The 22,422-nt window shown below is 44.0% G+C and overlaps 7 protein-coding genes across 7 annotated transcripts; 6 read left to right on the forward strand and 1 right to left on the reverse strand.

Moving 5' to 3' along the window:
* Positions 1 to 391: 391 nt before the first annotated feature.
* Positions 392 to 2,148, reverse strand: L199_001237 (UDP-glucose 4-epimerase GalE; the record flags this gene model as incomplete). Its single annotated transcript, XM_064886992.1, has 7 exons — positions 392 to 557; positions 675 to 917; positions 987 to 1,127; positions 1,200 to 1,420; positions 1,535 to 1,736; positions 1,872 to 2,029; positions 2,104 to 2,148. The coding sequence occupies 7 exons, from the start codon at positions 2,146 to 2,148 to the stop codon at positions 392 to 394; spliced, it is 1,176 nt and encodes a 391-aa protein (XP_064743064.1).
* A 1,858-nt stretch (positions 2,149 to 4,006) lies between these two features.
* Positions 4,007 to 6,561, forward strand: L199_001238 (uncharacterized protein; the record flags this gene model as incomplete). The annotated part of the gene is made up of 7 exons (XM_064886993.1): positions 4,007 to 4,095; positions 4,172 to 4,201; positions 4,271 to 4,313; positions 4,381 to 4,407; positions 4,523 to 4,655; positions 4,712 to 5,393; positions 5,511 to 6,561. The coding sequence occupies 7 exons, from the start codon at positions 4,007 to 4,009 to the stop codon at positions 6,559 to 6,561; spliced, it is 2,055 nt and encodes a 684-aa protein (XP_064743065.1).
* A 1,615-nt stretch (positions 6,562 to 8,176) lies between these two features.
* Positions 8,177 to 12,145, forward strand: L199_001239 (uncharacterized protein; the record flags this gene model as incomplete). Its single annotated transcript, XM_064886994.1, has 3 exons — positions 8,177 to 8,536; positions 9,343 to 10,581; positions 10,667 to 12,145. 3 exons carry the CDS (start codon positions 8,177 to 8,179, stop codon positions 12,143 to 12,145), a joined length of 3,078 nt encoding a protein of 1,025 aa, XP_064743066.1.
* A 1,326-nt stretch (positions 12,146 to 13,471) lies between these two features.
* Positions 13,472 to 14,908, forward strand: L199_001240 (uncharacterized protein; the record flags this gene model as incomplete). The annotated part of the gene is made up of 1 exon (XM_064886995.1): positions 13,472 to 14,908. The coding sequence occupies one exon, from the start codon at positions 13,472 to 13,474 to the stop codon at positions 14,906 to 14,908; it is 1,437 nt and encodes a 478-aa protein (XP_064743067.1).
* A 376-nt stretch (positions 14,909 to 15,284) lies between these two features.
* On the forward strand, positions 15,285 to 18,840 carry L199_001241 (uncharacterized protein; the record flags this gene model as incomplete). The annotated part of the gene is made up of 12 exons (XM_064886996.1): positions 15,285 to 15,651; positions 15,725 to 15,771; positions 15,886 to 16,154; positions 16,374 to 16,658; positions 16,737 to 16,894; positions 16,968 to 17,041; positions 17,174 to 17,369; positions 17,448 to 17,521; positions 17,607 to 17,778; positions 17,878 to 18,473; positions 18,564 to 18,632; positions 18,715 to 18,840. The coding sequence occupies 12 exons, from the start codon at positions 15,285 to 15,287 to the stop codon at positions 18,838 to 18,840; spliced, it is 2,433 nt and encodes an 810-aa protein (XP_064743068.1).
* Positions 18,841 to 19,262: 422 nt separating this feature from the next.
* L199_001242 (phosphatidylserine decarboxylase) lies at positions 19,263 to 21,042 on the forward strand (the record flags this gene model as incomplete). Its single annotated transcript, XM_064886997.1, has 5 exons — positions 19,263 to 19,313; positions 19,373 to 19,543; positions 19,651 to 19,881; positions 20,057 to 20,808; positions 20,919 to 21,042. The coding sequence occupies 5 exons, from the start codon at positions 19,263 to 19,265 to the stop codon at positions 21,040 to 21,042; spliced, it is 1,329 nt and encodes a 442-aa protein (XP_064743069.1).
* A 465-nt stretch (positions 21,043 to 21,507) lies between these two features.
* L199_001243 (uncharacterized protein) lies at positions 21,508 to 22,137 on the forward strand (the record flags this gene model as incomplete). The annotated part of the gene is made up of 1 exon (XM_064886998.1): positions 21,508 to 22,137. The coding sequence occupies one exon, from the start codon at positions 21,508 to 21,510 to the stop codon at positions 22,135 to 22,137; it is 630 nt and encodes a 209-aa protein (XP_064743070.1).
* Between the last annotated feature and the right edge of the window lie 285 nt (positions 22,138 to 22,422).

Here is a 22,422-nt window from a genome sequence, read left to right on the forward strand (position 1 = left end):
TAAGAAATGAGATATAAAAGAACTAAGACCAAAACTTAATGGAAGAAAAGAACAAGCGATTATAACAAAGTGATATAAATAAGAATATGAAGCTGAGAACAAAACCCATCTATCTATCATCAAAGAGAGAAGTAGGAAATAGAATTCAAAATGCCAGATCAGAAACGAAAGAAATTGAAAAACAGAGAGAAAAGTGTTTTTTCAGATCTGTACTTGTATTGGGGTAATATACAATTGTATATGACTGATTTTATCTATATCTGTGAAAGTTATGTTGTGAGGTGAATCGATTGGATTGTCGAGGGTATATAAATATCAAATAGTATGAAGAGAAAACAAGTGTCCATTCACATATGAGCTCCACCGCAGCTTTCCATATCTCACGATGGGATCAAATTGTTCCATTCTGTTTTTGAGCGGATTCGAACCCATGAGGGTTTTTAGTCTGGAAGTTCCATAGGTCTCTGCACATTTCCTCTAAACCTTTTTTAGCTACGAATCCTAATTCTTTCTCTGCTAATGTTGGATCAGCGGTCAAGTCTGGTACGTCACCTCGTCTGTGGAAAAAGAAACAAATAGCAAGTCAGCGGACAACTTTCTTTGCGTGCCCAAATGGCAACACTTCCAGAGTGACAGGAGGTTACCGTGGAAAATAGAACACCACACCAACTCACCTTCTACCAACGATCTCATACTGATAATCATAACCCGTCGCTTTCCTCATGGCTTCAATCATATTCAACACACTCATTCCTTTACCTTTACCGAGGTTGAAAGATCTGAAAGAACCGTTTTCCGCATCACAATTCGAGAAGATGTTTTTCTGAGTGGTAGGTACGGCCAGGGCATCAAGAGCCAATACATGACCGTGAGCCAAATCCATGATGTGTAGGTAGTCTCGAACACAAGTTCCATCACTGACATACCAAAGATTAAGGTCAACATGAGTAATCGGAAAAGGTGAAAGGGATTTTCGTTGGACTCACGGTGTAGGGAAATCAGTACCGAATATCTTCAGTTGACTCTTCTCCCTTCCGATGGCCATTTGCGCTAAGAGTGGTAACAAGTTTCCTGGCTTTCCGCGGGGTTCTTCTCCTAATTTACCAGATGGGTGAGCACCGGCAGGGCTACAAAGAGGGAAACCGTTTGTCAGCCATATTCACTGAAGATAGAGATTGTTTGGGGGGACGATAACTCACTTGAAATACCTCACACTGACAGCTCTCAAACTACTTTGACCGTCCTTTTTCTGCACCCTACACAGATCTTGGATGATCTCTTCTACCACGGCTTTCGTTCGACCGTAACACGAGGCAGGTAGTAGAGGTGAGGTCTCGGGTATAGGGATGATTTCGGGTGTACCGTACACGGTCGCTGAGGATGAGAAGACTAGGTTGTTCACACCGTGTCGTTCCATCGACTAAGAAGTGAAGAGGTACAAAGAACATGTCAGCGCAAATCCTGTCCTGGAGGTTTTTAATCCGATCAAAATGAGCGGTAATGACAAGGAGGTGAAGATGCAAACTCTACTCACCTCGAAAAGTGATATAGTACCCGCTACATTCGTCTTATAATACCTCAAAGGGAATTCACCAGATTCACCAACAGCTTTTAAAGCTGCCAGATGAATAACAGCCCAGATACCACCCTTGTCATCATACTGAGAAAATACATCTTCTACTGCTTCGTGATCACGCAGATCGACATTGTGTAATATAGGCTGAGGAGCTTCGGATCTACACATAATGTTTGGTACATTAGCTTGATTCTGCAAAAACCACCTGATAGAACATTCTTTCCTTCCATCGCGGATCATTTCTGTAGATCATGGGGACCTGCATAAATTTTGATAGCGCGAGGGATTGACTTACCCCATTTCATCCCTTGCGATCTCAGCACATCGATTCAAAGCTTCAGGATACGAATTGTGACAGTTGTCGATTACGATGGGTTGATATTGACCTGTCAATAACAATGATACGACGACATGAGAACCGATGTATCCTAATCCACCTGTGACGACTACCCTCTATATCATCGAATGTGCATCAGCATGGATCCTATCCTCCTATCGAATTATGATAGAGGAAAGAGGCGACTTACCTTTAGTGTATGGCTGTTTCCGTTAAGGTATGGCTGTTGGGTCATTTTCGGTTGATGTTGTTGTTGATGTTGTGATAAGAGTATGGGGTTGATGAGGCGATGTTAATTATGACGATGCTATTTGAGGGGTATACTTTATTTGCTACAGTATGCTTGAGTGAAGGTGAGAGTGAGATGTATGGATGTGTTGATTGCAGATGATAATGAAGGGTCTGTGCGTAACGCGTAAAGATCCGAGCTTGAGCAATTCCAACTTGTTTTTTTTCTTCTCTTTGCTGCTGTTGTCGTTGTTGTTTTGATTCTGTCGATGCGAGTGGCAGGCAAATCCAAATCGATTTCTTTCAAAGTAGACCTTTCGTACTGAATCGCTGGTTGAAAACTATACTTTTGGTCGATATTACAATCTTGACGGTGGTAGAATAGTTGATCTTGAGAGAAACGAATCAAGTTACCTTGATATGTATGGTATTTTTTTTTCTTCTCTACAGGGAGAAGGAAGATCTTTGTTTTTATGAAAATATGCCGGCAATACCCTTTGATGCGAGATGTTAGCGTAAGGCGTTGGGGGTATGGTAAGGTGTGGTTTCGTCTCGTCTCGTCTCACTACGGATTCAACTAGTTGTTTTTGAATGGTCTCATGCGTTGCTCCGGAATAACCAGCACCGTACATGGGGGAGGGGAATACAAGAGAAGAGGGAGGGAAGGGAAAAAAAAAGGGTCGAATAAGAATTTTTGCAATGTGAAACGCGTCATAATTCATCAGATCCGAAGGAAAAAAAGAATTCCGCAGCACATATCAAGCAAGCTATGCTGGTTCATTTCTCCATTTCTGTACATAGCTTGTCACCGCTCTGCGAAGAGAGGTGCGACAAATTGCAGACAGAGCAAACCATTGTAGTGTGAGAAGTCAAGTTTATGCATGTGCATGTGCTGTACCACCTAGGTGCTATACATGACCAATGCGGGTGTTTTTTAGTATCGATTGGGGGAAAGCCACCATGAAATACACGATGACTGCGCATTTTAGAGACCATGACTTACGTAAGGCCAACAGAGCGCATATGTTTGTTGTTGCAGTAAATCAGGTCACGGTCAAACAGACCAGAGGTATTAATCGTTGTTACATTGTCCATATGTTTTCAACCCTATTGTAGGGCTGTGGGTACCAAGCACTAGAATACATGTCAGGTGGTCGTCCTGAATTTTGTGAACTGGTCATATCGGTCTCCAGGTATATCACAGGATCCTACGTTAATGGCCGTAGAGAGAATGGACGGATACCTTCAGAGTATACTCAGTGTGCTGTGACCGTATATTACGATACATCCCAAAGCTCTTTGTATAGGATGCTCCTGTCGGGTCTCCTCTCCCTGTACATACTGTTGATACCACCGCTGGATCGTTGAGTCTCTTGCAAGAGACGTATACCTATATCCCTAAAATCGAGGTGCCACATTAACTCACACGCGAAGTTGACCACGCTTCGTTTGGGATTTTCTCCTTTATTTGGTACTTACTGGACGGCTCACGATGTTGCAATCCGGGAAAGCTTAATCTCAACGACTCACTCATGATTCAGATTACTGGTTAATGTTCTCTTGTAATCTATCTTTATTGACATACACATACATACATATCATAGTGCTATCAGGACCAATCTAGTATAAACAGTCGATAACAGAGAGAAAAGAACGTAGCTATAAGCAAAGGACGTGAAAATTCATCAGAAACGATCATCCAAAGGAATACGAAAACCTACTGAACATCACATTTCGATCTCTCACTCACATACAGTATCATCGACAACATCAGCGTTACTATACAATCGAAGGAAGGCAAGTAAAAGTGGAATCCAACGTCCGTCCAAGGCTGGACGCGATATCCGGAGGAAGATAAGATGAAGATGTCGTTCTTACATCGAATATGGATCGGTCTGTTTCTGCTCTTGCTGCGAGATGTCAGAGCGGGTTATCTTAGTGTCAACATGACTACGTGAGTCGTCAATCTACATCGAATCGTACAATGAACATATCTCTAGATGTAGCTGACAGGCGGCTTGGTACGATAGGGCCACTCAATGCGGAACTTCAACCGTAAAGTACGTTCGCGTCTCACCTACCCGTGCTGTCAGAATAGAAGGAGCTGATCTGAACAAAATGAAAAACAGATGGAGTGGTGATTCCGGTCCATATCATCTCTTACTTACGCCCGTGAGTTGTCATTTCCCATCGTCCTGTAGTATTGACCTGCTAACGGCCTAACTTGGTTGTCGAGTAGACGGAATTCAAGGAGCATGGATACAATGTGAGTCTTAACTTACCTCTTGGCATCTCACGTACAAATCAGAGTCATTGAAGGCCTTCCTACCAATCAAACAATCAAATACGAACAAAGCTGATATACATGTCGTTGTCTGTAGGTATGGATTGAATCGATACCCGATGGACAAAACTCCTATGATCTGCCGATACGGCAGCCCGAAGGTATACAGTACATGTTGACCGTTTGGGGTGCTTCAGGGATTCAGTACGCAGCTACGACGGACGTCCTAAGTGAGTTCATGTCATTGCTGTGAAGTAGGGTACCCTGTTTACAGTGAGAACCGTAGCTGTTCAACCGTCATCGAACCAAAACTCTTCCTGCTTCCTATCTGACGATGCGATCCTCAATTTATACACGTTCTCATTCAACCTCACATCCAACTCTGGATCATACCCTCCGCAATGCTCCAATATCAGTCTCACTTGGCCCACATCATTAGAATCGAACGTCACGTCAGATTGGGTTTCTGATAATTCAACCACTTCAACATCATCCGTTCAATCAATCTCACCAAGAAATACACACCCCTCTTTACTTCCCGCTCGCGGCCTGAACTCGAACTTGGAGATGGAGGTATTTGATGAGAGAGATGCAAGTTCATCAGAACATGGTGGAAACACTACTCATCCACCTACAATGTTCGGAATAATCCCTTTAGGCAATTCATTCTCCATCCCCATAACATATAATAAAAATTCCAAATATGCCAAGTATCTACCTGAATCTTCCCTTTCCGACAATCCTACCACCTACACTTCTCAGGGCGTGACCCATCTCAACTGGACGGTAGACCTTGCGAAGGGAACGAGGTTCATCTTGGTAGCTGGTATAGGAAGTCAAGAGGAATGGGCAAGTGGAGGTTCAAGTAGTATGTTCACCGTTGGACAGGGAAGCACAGGATGTGTAGGTTCGGAACAAAATGGAGGAGGGGCACCGAGTGTGACTGCTTCGAATTCTGATCCGACCAGGTGAGTTGATGGGTTTCATTGATTTTTTTCTACCTTGTCCGGTACAATCCTGCTCTTTTGGCTAGGGTAAAAACACACTCGCTGATCTTATGCTTATCGAATGTTTCATTTTTGCAGTACATCGGGGCAAGATAATAATCCACCACCTTCCTCCTCCAGTTCCGTTACTCGAACAGTCGTAGCTAGCGTCTTATCCGTGATCGGTACGCTGATTATCGTCGGTGTGATATTCATGTGTCGTCGAGCACGAAATCGACGTCGTCTGAATGCTACGGCTTTCATATCTGGAAACAAGAAGAATAAAAATCAAAACCAGAATAATCCTGATCAATTCGCGACATTAGCTTCAGGATCTGGAAGTGAAACTCCTTTGGATCTAATTGCTTCCAGGAGTGATGCATCTGGACTTGGATCTGGCAATCCTCCTAGGTTATCACCTTTGGTACTTCCCGATGGACGACCAACCAGTACTGGTGGGAATGGCAATCATTCCGCCACAAATACACCTATATCACCCCTGAATCCATTTGACGATCGAAATTTCAAAATTCCTTTCTTACCCAATTCGAACTCGACCATGACCGATACTTATTCGTCACCTGTTTCGCCCATCCGAGGAGGATCAGCGAATGATATGATTCGACATCCTTCTCAGGATGCTTTGTTACCCTTAGTTGGATTTGATCAGTCGAGGAATGATAATTCACCTGTTGGGAATGGGACTTATCAGTCGACTCAAGGATTGACATCTAGTGGTACAGGTACCGGCACATACCTTACGTCTATCTCACGAAATGGTCGTGGACCTTTGCAACTACATGAGCATGAACGTGGACTTGAGGATGAAGAAGATACTGGGGATTTGAAAAGAGATACAATAGCTTATTTGGATTCTGCCGATGGCCCAGGAACAGGACCATGTGATCCAAGTGGAAACAGGAATGGAGCACAATCAGTTGCAAGTGCTCCTTCTGGAGTTGGTCGGAGGAGACAACCCCGACCACCAAGACAACAGACGGAAGAACGTGAGATGGAATTCAGAATACATAGAGATGCAGGTAGAGTGAGAGTGAACCCCGATGAGAATGTCGATGTGATGGAATTACCGCCTAGGTATGATGAGGTGAATTGGGAAGAAGAAAGGGAGAGGGAGAGGCAGACTAGGTAAATAGGATGGACCGGGACATTTCCTTTCGATTTAGTGGTATGTGTTCGATTGATTTGTATGTTTCTGTTCATGTTTTGAATATACTCGGATATAGAAGGATATTGTGTTAGTGTTGGTTTGAAAGATGTTGTATTTTGTACTGTACGTATCAGATATCCAACATATAATCATGGATGTGTGCCATGCCACTTTGCCACATTCAATGTATCATACACGACGGCCGTTGTACTATGTATACCGGACCGTTTGATCGGCTCTTCGGGCTGACGTCACATTTCAGACAAGACGACATTCTTGCAGATCTTCTATCCCACGTCGTCAGTTGTTTTTTCTTCCATCTTGCTGGTTCAGGTGGCTATGTAAGATGGAATCGCATACATACATACATACATACATTTTTACATACATCCTAACGTTGCCATCCCATCAAATACACCTTTATATCCGTCTGGGGTTATGGTATTGATGTACGACATGCGCTGGTAACTTTGGGGGAAACGTGTGGGGTAATCAGGATTGAAAAGTAATTTTAAGCGAGACGAGCGGAGGAGAGGAGAGGAACGGGTAAGACCGATCAAGTAAACGGCCGTGTCTCCATTCGGCAGATGCTGAGGCTGTTATGCAGTACAGTTACGAGTATGCAGTACAAAAATCTCCGTGTATTGCCCTTTATACCCTTCCCCTTCGGTCACCCTGAGTTTCTCTTTTCATTTGGACCCACGTCAGTTTCTCACTGTGATGATGATTGGTTGAATGGTCAAAGGGAAAATAGAAGAAAAAGGTCATCGTCACCGAGTGCTTGAGCTGTATGCATACGAGTATGATATGCCTGGGTGGATCCTTAGCCGTACTCGTATGGCTTCAGTCCTTGCTTTTCGGTCATCCACATTCCTAATGCTTGGCTGATTTCGCTGACCGATTCCATCCATCAGTCAATCAATCAATCCATCATACATACACCTGTTCCCATCATTCGTAGTATTCATCCCATCAACTGAATTGCTTTCTGGTGTATCAGTAGAGTAGGAAGGAAACAGAGTGAAAAATCTCCTCTGCATAGCGCACCGACTCGGACCGAATCCTCCCAGCCAAGACACCACTTCTAGCTTGTTGGATGGTATCTGTGCAAGTATAGTCCAGGAAACGTGTCAAAAGCCAAGCATCGCAAAGAAAGATAATTCACCTGCCCATCTCATCAGCAATAGCAAAAGAAAGAAAGATCATCAAATCCAAAGTACCTTTCTTCCCTCTAATCACCACACGGTCCCATCCTATTACCTATTTTTGGATCCATTCCGTTAACATCAAGTTCGCATCGTTATCCTTATCCAGCATCCTATTCATATCTTACATTCTTACCAAGACTCCACCTGTTCATACATTCGCATGGCATCTTCATAAGCACCTGTCATCGACATCGACATCGACATCGATATCGACAAAGCTTACAAATTCCAACATTCCATTCACGTCATCCAGTTCAGTCCAGTCCAATGCGGATATAGCCTTGATATAGGAGAACCAATCAGACCAACGTCATCCATCACCAAATCTCTCTCGACTTGTGTACAATCCTTTACCCCCTTCCTAGGCTACATAAAGTAGTATCATCATAATGTTATCATCCAGCCCAGCCGTACCTCTATCGTCTATCTCATTCGGAGACGGGCATGGACGACGACTATCCCTAGTCACTGCCTCAGGCCAGGAACTGTTCACCGCCCGAGACGGCTTGCCTTCACCCGAACATCTCACACCTATCACAGGAGCTTCTACACCCAACAACCTCAGTGAGCCGCCCAGTCAACCATTAAGTAGAAGACCGAGTGTGGGCAACGAAGAGTTTCATGATGAACCTCAAGATGTACCGCTCGGTGCGGAACCGCAATATGAGAAATATAAAGAACTCGATAGTACCTCGTTAAGAAAGGTGCCGAGTAGAGGTGGGATTTGGCACGAGGTAGAAGAACCTAGAGTGAGTGATACAGTCAATGATTTTTATATAGACTGCCAAGATTACTTCGGTGGGCTTTTTGTGGTAGTTGATTTGATCCGTCCCAATTTCAATCTTAATTTCAAAACACATCTTATCATTTCCATCTATCCGTCTAGAAGCTTGAGATGTGTATATCCCATTTTTTATTTCCTTTGCTATCATCCCCACTCTGCTACAACCCTTGCTTCCGCTTTCATTCTTCGATCCAGTAGTATCTCAGTGAGATCCCGGATCTTTCGACTCACCCGGATCGGGATGCCATGAGAAGCACCTCCTACCTTTGTACTGCTATTGCTATTGCTATTGCTTTAGCGTCGTTGGCAAGGACATTCCCCAGTAACTCCCCCTTCATCCTCCTTAACATTCTGGTACCATTATAGCTTCATTCCATCTTTTCACACCGGTCTATCGTCTCTTGGCACAGCGCACATCGCACATCTTAGTGCATAGGCTCATTTGACTACGTATATAAACGTATCCCATCTCTTCCTCGGTTTTCTGTGTTTCCACTTTATTTCTCCTTCTCCTTCTTTTCCACCTCGAAATTATGCGATCGGATTTCCGTCCACAAAGCCCTCGACCTGTTCGACGTCCTCCCCCACCCAAGTGGTATTCTTTCACTGTTCGCAATCGGTCATCTCGATCTGTTTCTAAATCCCGTGTTCAATCTTATTTTTCTGATTATTCAACTCTCCGTCTAGTACGCTTCTTGCAGCAGTTGTGCTTAATCAGTCACAGCTTGGATTGTCTGCTGACTCTTTCACTTTCTGTTCTCACCTATCTAGGCTCCTAACGTATCTCAACCAGCTCTCGCACTTCGAAGTCGATCTTCATCTCCCCCCGTTGACAAAACAGACGTGGAACAATGGCATGCCGCTCATCGACGTCCAACTGTACCTTCCAACCTATCTTTCACTCCTGCTACTCCCAACGCACCTTCCCCCGCACCATCCTTACCAGCTGGACAGCAGGATGCCCACCTCACCGCTGATAGTCATAGAGCACCTCAGGTGTCAAAGACTGCTCCCTCAAGTCCTCATGTTTCACCCAATGCCACACGACACCCTAAACATCATGCTGGACCATTACATGATCTACGTCGATTCCTAAACCATCATATCGGACATCACGATCACAAATCCAAGCATCTCCCTTCTGGCGAGAACGGATCGATAGCCGCTCAAGCTATCCATTCCCACATGAACGAAACTCCCGGACCGTCCGTCCCTGGATCGCCTACCCATGGAGGAGTCGCTACACCCGCTATGCAACGTCGAGGAAGTGGCTTCAACGGTCTCGCTGCGCCCGGCGCTGCTCCTAGTGGAACCACCACTGGTCAAAGCACTCCTGCGACGACTCGGCACGATAACAACCATGATAAACATGGTGCGCATACTTCCCATTTGATGGGATTCATGAGACATCATCATAGGGATAACGAGGGTGAGAAATCGCATTCGTCATTGGCGAGCTTCTTCGGTCATCATAATGATAAACATAAAGAGAAGAAATCCAAGAAAGAAAGCAAAACACCTACGGAATCTCGAGCGACTAGTGCCGCGCCAAGTAGAGTTAATACAGCATCATTCCAAATGACAGAAGCTGAACATGCCCCAACAGGTGGTGCTTCCTTACCCCCTTCAAGAGGTATATCACCACCTGATACTCCCGATATCTCTACTCCCAAGAATGCCTCTGAGTATCCTGGTGTACCTCACCCTGTCGTTGCTCTTACCCACCCCTCATTGCACGAGGCGACGCACGCTCACCTCTCGAAGAAATACGGTAAATGGGGTAAAGTCCTGGGATCAGGAGCGGGCGGTACCGTAAGATTGATCAAAGCCAATTCCAAGAATGGTGGTTCCACTTATGCCGTCAAGGAGTTTAGACCCAGAAGACAAGGTGAGACGGAAAAGGAATATCAGAGAAAGGTCACCGCGGAATTTTGTGTCGGTGTGACGCTTAGACATATCAATGTGATCGAGACGGTGGACATCGTCAATGATCACGGTCATTTCTATGAGGTGAGTGAATCCGAATTTTGGTTGTTATCAATGAAATGAGGGCTGATCGATGACGTTTTGTTGGTTGTTGGTTAATTATATATAGGTCATGGAATACGCTCCATACGATTTGTTCTCCGTCGTCATGTCAGGCAAGATGTCGCGACCGGAAATCTACTGTGTCTTCCGACAAATCATCGATGGTGTCAACTACCTACATTCTATGGGTCTCGCTCATCGAGATCTCAAACTGGACAATTGCGTGATGACTCATGATAACATCGTCAAATTGATCGATTTCGGTACTGCGACGGTATTCCATTATCCGGGTAAACACCAGATTCCAGCATCAGGTGTTGTCGGTTCGGACCCGTACCTCGCACCTGAAGTCTTGAATAAAGAGTCGTACGATCCTCGACTCACCGACGTTTGGTCCGTGGCTATCATCTTCATGTGTATGATCCTCCGACGTTTCCCTTGGAAGATCCCAGATTACAAGACCGACATGTCCTATCGACTATATGTCAATACTCATCCTGAACTGTGTACGAAACCGCCTGTTCCCACACCTGCACCATCAGTTGCGAATGGTCATGAAGGTCTGAGCAACAAAGTAGGAGGTACTCATGGTTTGCTCAATGACGGATCGAGTACGCTACCCTTCCGATCGACATCGATGGTATCTAACGCTAGTACGGCGGTCGAGACGAAGGCTTCCCCCGACTCACCTCAAAAACCTGGTAGAGCCGAGTCTTGCGCTACGGCTACGTCATCGTCGTCTGATGAAGGAGGTGTGGGCGGTGGAATACAACAGCTAAACCTCAGAGACGGAGATGAAGAGAAGAAGGATCGATCTGACCTGAATTTCCCTCGACGAAGCGATTCGGTCGTCTCCGTTCCTGCGTCAAGATACGCTACTTCCAGTGCTTTACCTACCAACGCTCAGCCTAAACGACAAGGAACTCATCCGGTACCTTCCTCGCCTGCTATGGGTATGGATAAACTATCGGTGCCGGACAATGAAGGGTTCAAGGGAGGTAGGAATCGAGCTGTTTCCTCACCTGCTTCACCACCTACTACGCCAGGTGTTAACGAACCTCATCGAAATCCTTTCGGAGCGGCTGGTCAGGGTATGTCAACAGCTACCGACAACCACAATAACAGTAATGTTAGGGCGGAGCAGCAAGCTAAGAGGGAAAGAGCCGCTAGTATATCATCGACCAGGACATTCCAATCGGGAGGAGCGGAAAGTATATTCAGATTGTTACCTCGTGAATCCCGATCGGCCATCATGAGGATGTTGGCTGTTGAACCTGCTATCCGATGTACCCTTTCGGATTTACTCGTTGGAAGAGGTAAAGACGATATGATGTGTTCGTGTGGATCACCTGAATGTTCTGGATCCATCTTACCCCCTCCTAAAGAAATTACCGGTTTGTCCAATGATGAGCTTGATGACGGTGATGAATGGGTGAAGAATATCGAATGCTGTAGTCACCAGCATCACTTACAGGGTAAACCGGCGGGACATAGTCATATCAAGGTTGTACCAGAGGAGAAACCAAAGAAGAAATTGTTCCATTAGACGATTCGTTCCACTAGACGATTCCATCTGAACCAAAATCAATGCGTTCATAATGTTTTACCTTTTCATCGGATTAGACGGTATCTCATACTACTTTGATCTTTACCTTTTGCTTTCTCTTCCTGTCCATTTTAGGTCAAATTACTTTTAACTGTTCTTTTTTCGGCGTCCTGTATTCTCATCTGAGTAGGAAGATCAGATTAGATCAGTGTGGATGATATTGAGTGTAGAGGATGTTTTGCGGAAGCTGTTTTACTATATCTCTATTACGGAGGTAACACAAGTACCAGTAGGGGGGGAATTAGATGGATGAACCAAGAAACCCAAGAAATGAAAACAGAAATGGAACTGAATGAAGTTGATTTGTATTTGGTCGAATTTTTAACTTACCTACAGTACAGTAGCTAGTTGTGTTGCTGAATGAATCTCAAGTTGGATTTTCTTATATCTTATGTATGAATGAATGATGACCATGAATATTGATATGGATATGGATATGAACGTCATGCTCGTATGTAAAGTGCAAAATTACGACGAAATGTTGTAAGACATGTTACGATCATATATCCATCACACTAAACTGTTCCTTTCTGACTATTCGATACCTGTTGACCACCGGCCTTATTGATACTGAGTCATCATGTTGTCCACCAAACAATCAACGATAAGTGATGAGTCACGATAGAAATGCATACAACCGAGAGATATATAATGTAGCTATCCATAGGTGACTTTGAATCATAGAAATAACTCGATCCTCAAAGTTGTTTTAATCAGTTAGCTTCTTATGTAGATTAATCAAAACATCCTGTCTGGCCCCAAGACGATCGTTTTAGCTAAATCACGACCTAGGGTCGGAGCTCTTCGCATCGATGGGGAATTGGGGATGCTTAGATACGTACCGGGGGTTAATCCGGTAGTATAGTGATTGAAGAAAGAAAGAAGAAAAGAACAGAAGGAAGGATGAATGCACGAAATAACTCGAGCGAGGGGGAGACGTTGGGTGAGGAACGCGCAGAGGAGAATTTGGTAACGAGGGAATATTTGCAGGACGATTTTATTCCATTTTATCCCACTTGTGCTTGAATGAAATGTCAAAGTCCAAGTCGGAACATCTCTCTCTTGCATAGAGAGATGAGATGAAGAATCAAAATCAAGGAGCAAGACGATCCTATACACCAGACGACAACATCAACCGTTTACCTCAGCAGCTGCATATCCGTATCTCCTCCCAATCAACATCCGCAAGCTACTTATAGCTTATCCCAATAACCCGTTGCTACTCTCTGTCCCCCCCTCGGTCTCACCCCTTTCCCTCCTCCCGCCATGTCATCGTCTCCCTTCCCTCAGCTGCTCAAACGAGCCCACATCTCCACTTACGACCCCCTTATCACCCGGATATACACCTCCACTCCATCTTCCAAGTCGCAGCATTCCGACTGGGGACTCAAATTCCCCGTACCTATCAAGAAAGGTCCACGATATATCAAGTTCAACTCGCTCGATGCTGGACCAGGGGTAAATTGTGACTGGCGATCTGGCGAGAGGGAAGCTAGGTTCGTCCAAGCTTGGGGTGATGGTACGGTCAGATGGCAGAACGAAGATGAAGTTCAAGCCCTACCGTTCCTCACCAAAGCTCAAACGGCTGCTTTCAGTCGAAATGCCCAATCGGACGATTACCTCACTGAACAAATACCTTCTTCGGAAAGTGCGGAAGATCAATTGTGGATGAAAGATGTTGAATCGATGAGTGAAAAAGAATTCGAGCTTTATTTAGAGAAGATCAGAAAAGGTAGAAAAGAGTTCTTGGATCAGAAATTGAATGATATCTCAACATCTATCAAAGAAACTCTAGTACTTCCTGAAGATAATACTTTGATTCATCTTTCCTATACTGGTAAAACTCCTTCAAACTCTACGTTGGACTATCAAGCTGCTCTTACGACCTCTGAACTAAGGGATGTACGATCGAACAAGTTGAACTCGAAACCCCACCGAACCAATGGATTGATCTATTCTGCCAAACCTACTTCGTCCAATGAATATCTAGATACGTCAAGTAAGAAAGGAAGGGTGTTAAACAAAGTATCGAGATATGATAACACCCAAAACACATCTAGATCTTTGATAGGAGGAGGGGGAAATAATTTACCTTGGATTGTCAGTTTGGGAGGTCTAACTGGTAAAACGATCACAAACAATAATCGATTTACGGATTCGAACTTTGGCGGTAATGCGTATATGAACAATTCGATTGATCAGACGGATTATACACGATCTGACACATCGGCGGGTGTAGGTAAATTTAGAGTCACTAGAGCTGAGATGGGATCCAATCCTCCTAGTGTATTGGCTTTGAAGGATAGTAAATATACGAATAATGGAACGAAGTTGACAGGAAGATGGAGACAATCTACGGCAAACCAACCTTCCCCTCTTGATACTTTCCGATTTGATATCGATCTATCTATCACGGATATCGAATCGGAGGTGGATGGTGCTGCAGCAGGAGCAGGAGTAGGACAACCAGGATCTAGAGAATGGGTAGGAAATGAAAGTAAATTGAATAAATTGACCATGGGTACCTGGCAAGATGAATTGAATCTTGGTGGACCTAGAAGAGAGAGACAAAAAGGTGAAGCTTTAGATAAGTTGAAGAAGAGGGAGAGAGAGGCTACGAAAGAGACGATGAGTAGGTTACATAGGTTGTTGAATAGACATAAGGTGGAGGCTGAAGTGAAGGAGACAGCGGATGGTCAGTAGGATAGGGTAATATCACTATGCATTATACGTTGCATCCCTCTCCTGATTACTACACACTCTGTTCACCGCCCATGCATCGCTGCAAGACCTCTTCGATTGCCATAGCATAGAGCATTGAGAATTCAGTGGGAATGATGTTGAATGAACGATGGATGATGAGCTTTTTTCCGTCGGAACCGAACAACTGCACACATCGCACAGTCCAAATTTCTGAAAATCAACATCACAACAGTCCAACTGGTCACATCTCTTTGAGCATTTCTCTCGCTGATAGATTCTTCAATCATTGTGCTGAGGGTACTCGACTAAGATCAACCTTGACGCTGAAAGCTTGGAAATCAGCTTGATCCGACAGTATCTCGTTGTCTTGGAAAAAATGGTCTCAACAACACTCACCCCCACTACCGCACAACCAAGTTCATCTTCATCCTCTTCACCCTTGAAGGTCAAATCAAAATCACTGTCAGCTGTACCTGTTACTGTTACCTCGCCGACGAGTAAAGTATCCAACTTTCTCGATAACTCTTCCGACGAAGATGATGAAGATGAAGATACGATCGTACGGTCAAAGCTGAGGATCAATGGTGATAAGACCAAAAAGAGGAAATTCGATAATATCACTAATGGTCATAACACCTCTTCACCCAAAAAGTCAGGAGCGGAGGGAGGGTCTTCAGCTGAAATTAGAAGGAAAGAAGCCGAGAGGTTGTTTCAGAAGAGGAAAGAGTTACCTTTCTATCAAGGTGAGTCCGTCGGAATGCGTTGTCTAGTCCGAGAAGAGAGTTTTGACGGTTTGATTTTGGTTTTGGTGGATAGGTCGAAGAGAGATTTTGGAAGAGATCATGAATAATGATACTACCATTGTAAGTTGATTTCATCTCATGAATACTTCCACAATAGGATGATCTGTTACAATGCAATATCATCAGAAGTATGTTCAAAGTGAGGCTGACTTGATGTATCTGATTTTATTATAGATTCTGGGAGAAACAGGATGCGGGAAATCCACACAACTACCTCAACTTCTGCGATCTCATCCCATAAGTGAATCACACTATCCAACGAAGAAAGGACCAAAGATAGTGATCACTCAACCTCGACGACTGCCTGCGATAGCCCTTGCGAATCGGGTGGCAGCTGAGATGGGTTGTGTGGTAGGTGAAGAAGTGGGTTATAGCGTAAGGTTCGAAGAGATGGTCAGTAGAGAGACGGGGGTCAGGTATTGTACGGAAGGAGTTTTGATGAGGTGAGTGGAGTGGTGTTAAAAGGGATAGTCATATGGCTATATTGAATTGGCTGGCCTTAATTGGAGACAAGGGGTAGGAAGTGCGCATAGACATGAAGAACGGATTCACAAGATTGAGTGGGAACTATCGATTACCTGGATTTGCTGAGGACTGCTTTCAGTTGATCAATCAATACAAAACATGCTACTAATCTTCTGGTTTTCTTGTCTTTGGCACAGAGAACTGGCCAACCCCGATCCCTCGTCATCAAATCCCAATGAACAAAATCTCAACCTCTTACTGAAATACGATATAATCATTATTGACGAAGCACACGAACGTACCCTCAATACAGATTTCCTATGTGGTGCATTGAAGAAAGTCCAGCGAATACGTAAAGATCTCGTTGCCAAGCAAGATGCGAAAGGAAAGGGAGGAGCAGCTACAGGGGAAATTAGAGAACTGAAATTGGTTATAATGAGTGCTACGTTGGATCCAGGTAAATTCCAGAGATTCTTCCAAACGTACGTTTTAGCATTCTCTTCATACGATAATCACCTCACCTAAAAATCGGTAGCTGACTTAAGGTGTTTGGGAATCAGTGGACGGGATGCCTTGCTAGTGAAAGGAAGGATGTATGATGTTCTCACTCAGCACACTACGAATCCCGTAGATGATTTTATAGAAGCTGCTGCCAGACAGGTCATGAACATACATTGTAATCCGAATCATGATGGGGATGTGTTGGTATTCATGCCTGGTCAGTCGAACACCATTTTCGAATATAGATTTTGCCTGCGTATCAGACTGATTTGATTTGGCTTACTTTGTAGGTTCCGACGAGATTGAGAATTGTGTTGAACTGCTGAGAAGAGCTGGTAAACAATTACCAGAGGGACATAAACAGGTTAGTGATGAAATGACTTAAACGTTTGTTCTCTCACCCCCTCAAAAAGAAAATAAAAAACTCTAAAAACTTTAAAATAATTCAGCTGTGTACAGAAGATCATTGACTTACATTCTGTTCCTGGACATACAGATACAAGTTCTCCCCCTCTACGCTGCGCTCCCACCGACAGCTCAAGCAAAGATATTCTCTACACCGCCGAAAAATACAAGACGAGTGATAGTCGCTACGAATATAGCTGAAACCTCTATGACTATCCCCGGTGTTTCGTTTGTGGTTGATACAGGATACAAGAAAGAGAAGGAATATATTTTTAGGAGATCTGGATGTAAGTGATACCTCTGGTCAAGCACAATCCGTCACGGAACGGTGTGAAGATAAGCCTGGATAATGATCGAATATATAGCTATCGAACAGCTCAAAAGGAAGGAAATCAGTCAGGCTGCCGCGTGGCAGAGGACCGGTCGAGCTGGACGAGAGGTGAGATATTCTTCGCTACTTTGCTCATTCAGAAACTTGATTGATACCCCTGAAATGCACGCTAACGTTCGTCGATATCGTATAGCGCGATGGTCATTGTTATCGACTCTTCTCCAAGGAACTTTTCGAAAAGATGCCCGAATTTGATGCACCTGAGATCCAACGGTGCAACCTCTCGTCGGCGGTTTTGCAATTGATAGCGATGGGTCAAAATCCTTTCGAATTCGAATATATTGATAATCCCGGAAGGGATAACAGTGAGTGATTACGATGTCTTGTTCCGTGTACAGATACTTTACATCGTCGTATAGAGGGATTGTCGCTGACGTTCGTACTTCTTTCTTGCGATTACTTAGTCGCTGCTGCTTTCCAAGAATTAGCAGGTCTCGGTGCACTCTCTGGACCTACGGAAATCACGGAGCTGGGTAGAGAGATGCTGAAGTACCCTTTAGATCCACCACATGCTAGAATCCTCATCGCGTCATTTGAGAATGGATGTGCCAACGAGATTATCGATATTCTATCGATTGTCAATGCGGGCGGGACGGTATTTGTGGATAGACCAAACGAGAGGGAAGAAGCGTCTAATGCGAGAGCCAAGTTCGTTCATAGGGATGGAGATCATATGACGGCGTTGAAGGTGTTTAGGGACTTTTTGGAGATTAAAAATTCTTCTTCTGGCCCTAGACTGAGAAACAACAAAGGAGGCCAGAGTGTGGTGGGATGGTGTAAGGATAACTTTGTCAATCACAAGACACTCAACCAAGCTATCAAGATCAGAGATCAACTTAGAGAATTATCGACAAGGTATGGAAAAGATTGGAAGGTGTCTACAACATCTACGAATGGAGATGATAGTTCGCCGATACTGCGGAGCTTGTTAATGGGTTTATTCATGAATTCAGCGGTTATTCAGGCGGATGGAAGTTATAGGCAGACTGCTGGAAGTTTGGTGAGTACTCATATTTGATCTCATGACTAAGCTTGGGACTGAGGGAGCGAGGGACGCGGTGGCTGATTGATCGATGTTTGATATGGTCAGACTGTCAAGATACATCCTTCGAGTGTATTGATGAGTAAGAAAGTTCCTGCGATCTTGTATGATGAATTGGTGAGTGACAGTATACTGAGATAGTTTCCTTGACTGTATCCGATAATAAATGAGTGACCTGACTGTTAACCTGAATTTACAGACTGTCACTTCATCATTCTACGCTAGGAACGTATCGTCGTTCGAACAGCATTGGTTGACTGAGTTACCCATATTTGCTAAATCGGCGAAAAGAGTCGCTGTTCCAGTTGGAAAGGGGCAGCTGTGATTGGCAACTCTGAAGTGTCCAGACGAGTTTGCGTGCCTTCGCATAGAAATGATGTATCTCTCACAATATACAAATAATTCATACGGCATATGCATATCTCTTTTGCTTTCTTGCTACACTGATGCGATACAAGTCTATGAATGGGTGATATACTGATCATCTCGCCTAAATTAACTCGACGAGGGGGGTCAGTCGGTATGACATCATCGTGACGATCTCTCGTACCTGCAAAACTGCGGTCACCGTCAACTGCTTATTTTGGATTCATTCAGTCTATAAATATACATGGCATGCTGTGTCACTTCAGCGAGGACCAGCATATATAAGTGTAGGATACATATACATGCCAGTCACTCCCAACAGCTACTTCTTGCCTGCCTCGTCAGATCCATACAAGACACAATCAGATACGCACGACCACAATGCCAGACGCCATAGACAAGAGTGTACCCGATGAACACCGTATTCACAGTGTGAGTGTTTCTTTGATACCTGGTCACTACTGAATCTGACTATGACCATATGTGAATAGGTCGGTGCATGGAAATCACAAGATAAGAGACATCATCACAAGTTTTTGAATGATACTGTAGAATATGTCGAACAGAATCCTAAACCTTTACATCCTTCCTTGAAAGAGTTCAAAGAGATAGTAGAGGGGAGTACAAGGTTGTCTATGTTATTCCAATTGATGTTTGAGCAGGTAAGTAAAAGATCCATCCATCTACCTCAACTAAACCAGTTGAGGTCTCCTTTGGGTGTTGTCTTCATGGAGAAGAGTCCGAATTAATGTGGGTTGTAATGTGGTAGGTCCCAAATAACAAAGAATACCTTAAAGATCCCACAGGTCAAGATTCGCAAGTGAGAGATTTCGACCATCTCCTTAAACTTATGAATCACGTTATATCGCATGCTCCACGATGGACCGACCCAGGACATAAAGCTGGATTAGTAGGTGTACCTGTACAGGCATTGTTGGATTGGCCAATGGGTACTTCAGCTGGGTTTTGTGTTTTCCAAGATCCGTTGGTTAATGAACAGGTATGTTGGTTTCATTCGTCTTTGAGAACTTTGGGGTGTATCAATTTACTGATCTGAACATACCCTCCCCATGATCCTACTTACTCCCTTGGTGCATCTCATGTCGCCTCTCATCCCTTTACGCTCTCTGCAATATATCATTATCATGATCTACACACCTTCTACCCACCCACAGCTCAAGAAAATCCTGGACGTATGGGGCTCATACCTCACATCGCCCGAGTCAGCCGACGTCCTAGGTAAAGGCAAGACCGACTGGTTTGGTCCAACTGGCTTACCAAGCTTGGAGGAGGTGGCCAACAAAGCCGGTGGAACTGATTTGAAGTTCCACGAATTATTCCAATGCGACCCCAAAGCTGACCATTACGGATATACCTCATGGGACAACTTCTTTACACGTCAATTTCACTGGGAAAATCGTCCAGTAGCTTCTCCAGACGATCAAAGCGTCGTGGTGAACTCTTGCGAATCGAAAATGTACAAGGTGGCGAGGGACGTCAAAGCAAGAGATAAGTTCTGGGTTAAAGGTCAACCATATTCTGTTTTAGATATACTCAATTTCGATAAAGATTATTCGGAGGAGTTTGTGGGAGGAACAATCTATCAAGCATTCTTAAGTGCATTAAGTTATCATAGATGGCATTCACCCGTTTCAGGAAAAATCAAGAAGATCGTCCAAGTGGATGGAACTTATTACAGTGAACCGTTATTTGTAGACTTCACACAAGATCAAAAAGCTGATATGACGGGTGAAACTACGAGTCAAGAGTATTTGTCATGCACGGCAACGCGAGCGATCATTTTCATAGAAGCGGATAATCCAAGGATTGGATTGATGGCGTTTGTAGGTATTGGAATGACAGAGGTTTCCACTTGTGATACGACGGTCAAGGAGGGTCAACATGTAGAGAAAGGAGAGGAACTTGGGTGAGTCATAGGGCTTTCATCACACTTTACTTCCATCTCATATTTAGTATTTTATGGGTAGCAAGCAGTTATGCTGACCTGAATTATCCCTGTATTTGCCAAACTTACAGAATGTTCCATTTCGGCGGATCAACACATTGTCAGCTATTTAGGAAAGGAGTGAAATTATCGGGTTTCCCAGAAGAGTCGGATCACAACGTACCTGTGAGAAGTAGATTGTGTGTGGTAGAATAGATTTACCAGATTTACTGTTTGTAGTAGAGAAGGACTGATGATTATGACCAATTGTGATGGTATGCAAGACGTTAGTATATCGATTCTTCCATGGTCCGTTTGGATCCTCTGACTAAATTGAGAAATGTCCTCTTGATCGTCTTGTACTCTCGAACTTCGCGCTAAATGACACTGTGAAAGAATTGAAGTATGTTGACCCGTAAGGCAGCTAGCTCACTACAGTATGATTTAAGTCCTATGATGCAACTCCCAAGACATCCTTTCTTGTCCCGTGTGACATTCGGTAAAAGGAAGAGACAGACTACGATGTCCGATCTCGACTTTTGACCTGTGGTATGATCATCACAAGTGTACTTCGAAAAAATTATTTGATTCGAGCTGTTGAGAACTCCATACATCGGTTATTCACCCTGACCAATTCCTCTCCCGAATTAACCCCCAGTCACAAGGCGAACATTCCCAATCATGTCTCAAACCGACACTTACTATTCCACTTCTTCAGCCTCATTTATATCCAAAAGAAAGAAAAGAGTTTCGACCGTCACTGATAAATCTGGTGATACTGAAAGATCATCCCGAAGAGGTCTGTTTGGATTGAAATCCAAATCTAGAGATTCAGCTTCTAGTTCAAGCAGCATGGGACTTTCGGATACCAATGTATCCGGCTCAGTACACTCGAGAGATTTTGCGACACCCCAACCTGTTTCGGATGATTATATGTCCACCGTCGACGACAAACCTGCTGAACCGATACGCTCATCAGATGGTTATATCATTATTGACCGTCCCAGACAATCCCCGTCTCCAAATTCGTTTGGCTCCACGGCTGATACGGTATTCGATGCTCATCCTGATATAGCGGAAGCGGAGGATGAACTGGAGCGTAAGAGGGTTCAAGCGTACCTTGCCAAAGAAGCCGAGATTACTCATCTGAGAATGATGACTTCCGAGATACGTGGCAAAAATACCGTGAGCGAATACACCGAAGAATGCGATTATAATGATACTGGTAAGTCGGATTATACTCAAAAGAATCAGGAAAGGTCAGAGCAAGCTAGAAAGATCTTGAAACAGACTATGAACTTTAGCTTTTGAGTCTCTTACGGGCGTTTGAGATGAAACATAGTTTAGTTAGTGATACGATGTCATAAATTGTACAGACACAGTGGTGTCATTACTTTCCTTCAGGTGATTTTGTGTTGATTCTCTCTTACTTTGTCATCTTTGTTTGTGGGTATACTGGATTAGTAGAATTGAGTGAGTAAACAGTACATTATGTACATGCCAAAGGAAAGTTCATCACAAGCCCTTCGTCCTTCTCACGATGAGCCTTATGTATTTTCGGTGATCGACTAAGATCTATACAATCTATTATCTCTA

The sequence above is a fragment of the Kwoniella botswanensis genome, chromosome 1, assembly GCF_036426115.1.
Source record: "Kwoniella botswanensis chromosome 1, complete sequence".
Taxonomy (NCBI): domain Eukaryota; kingdom Fungi; phylum Basidiomycota; class Tremellomycetes; order Tremellales; family Cryptococcaceae; genus Kwoniella; species Kwoniella botswanensis.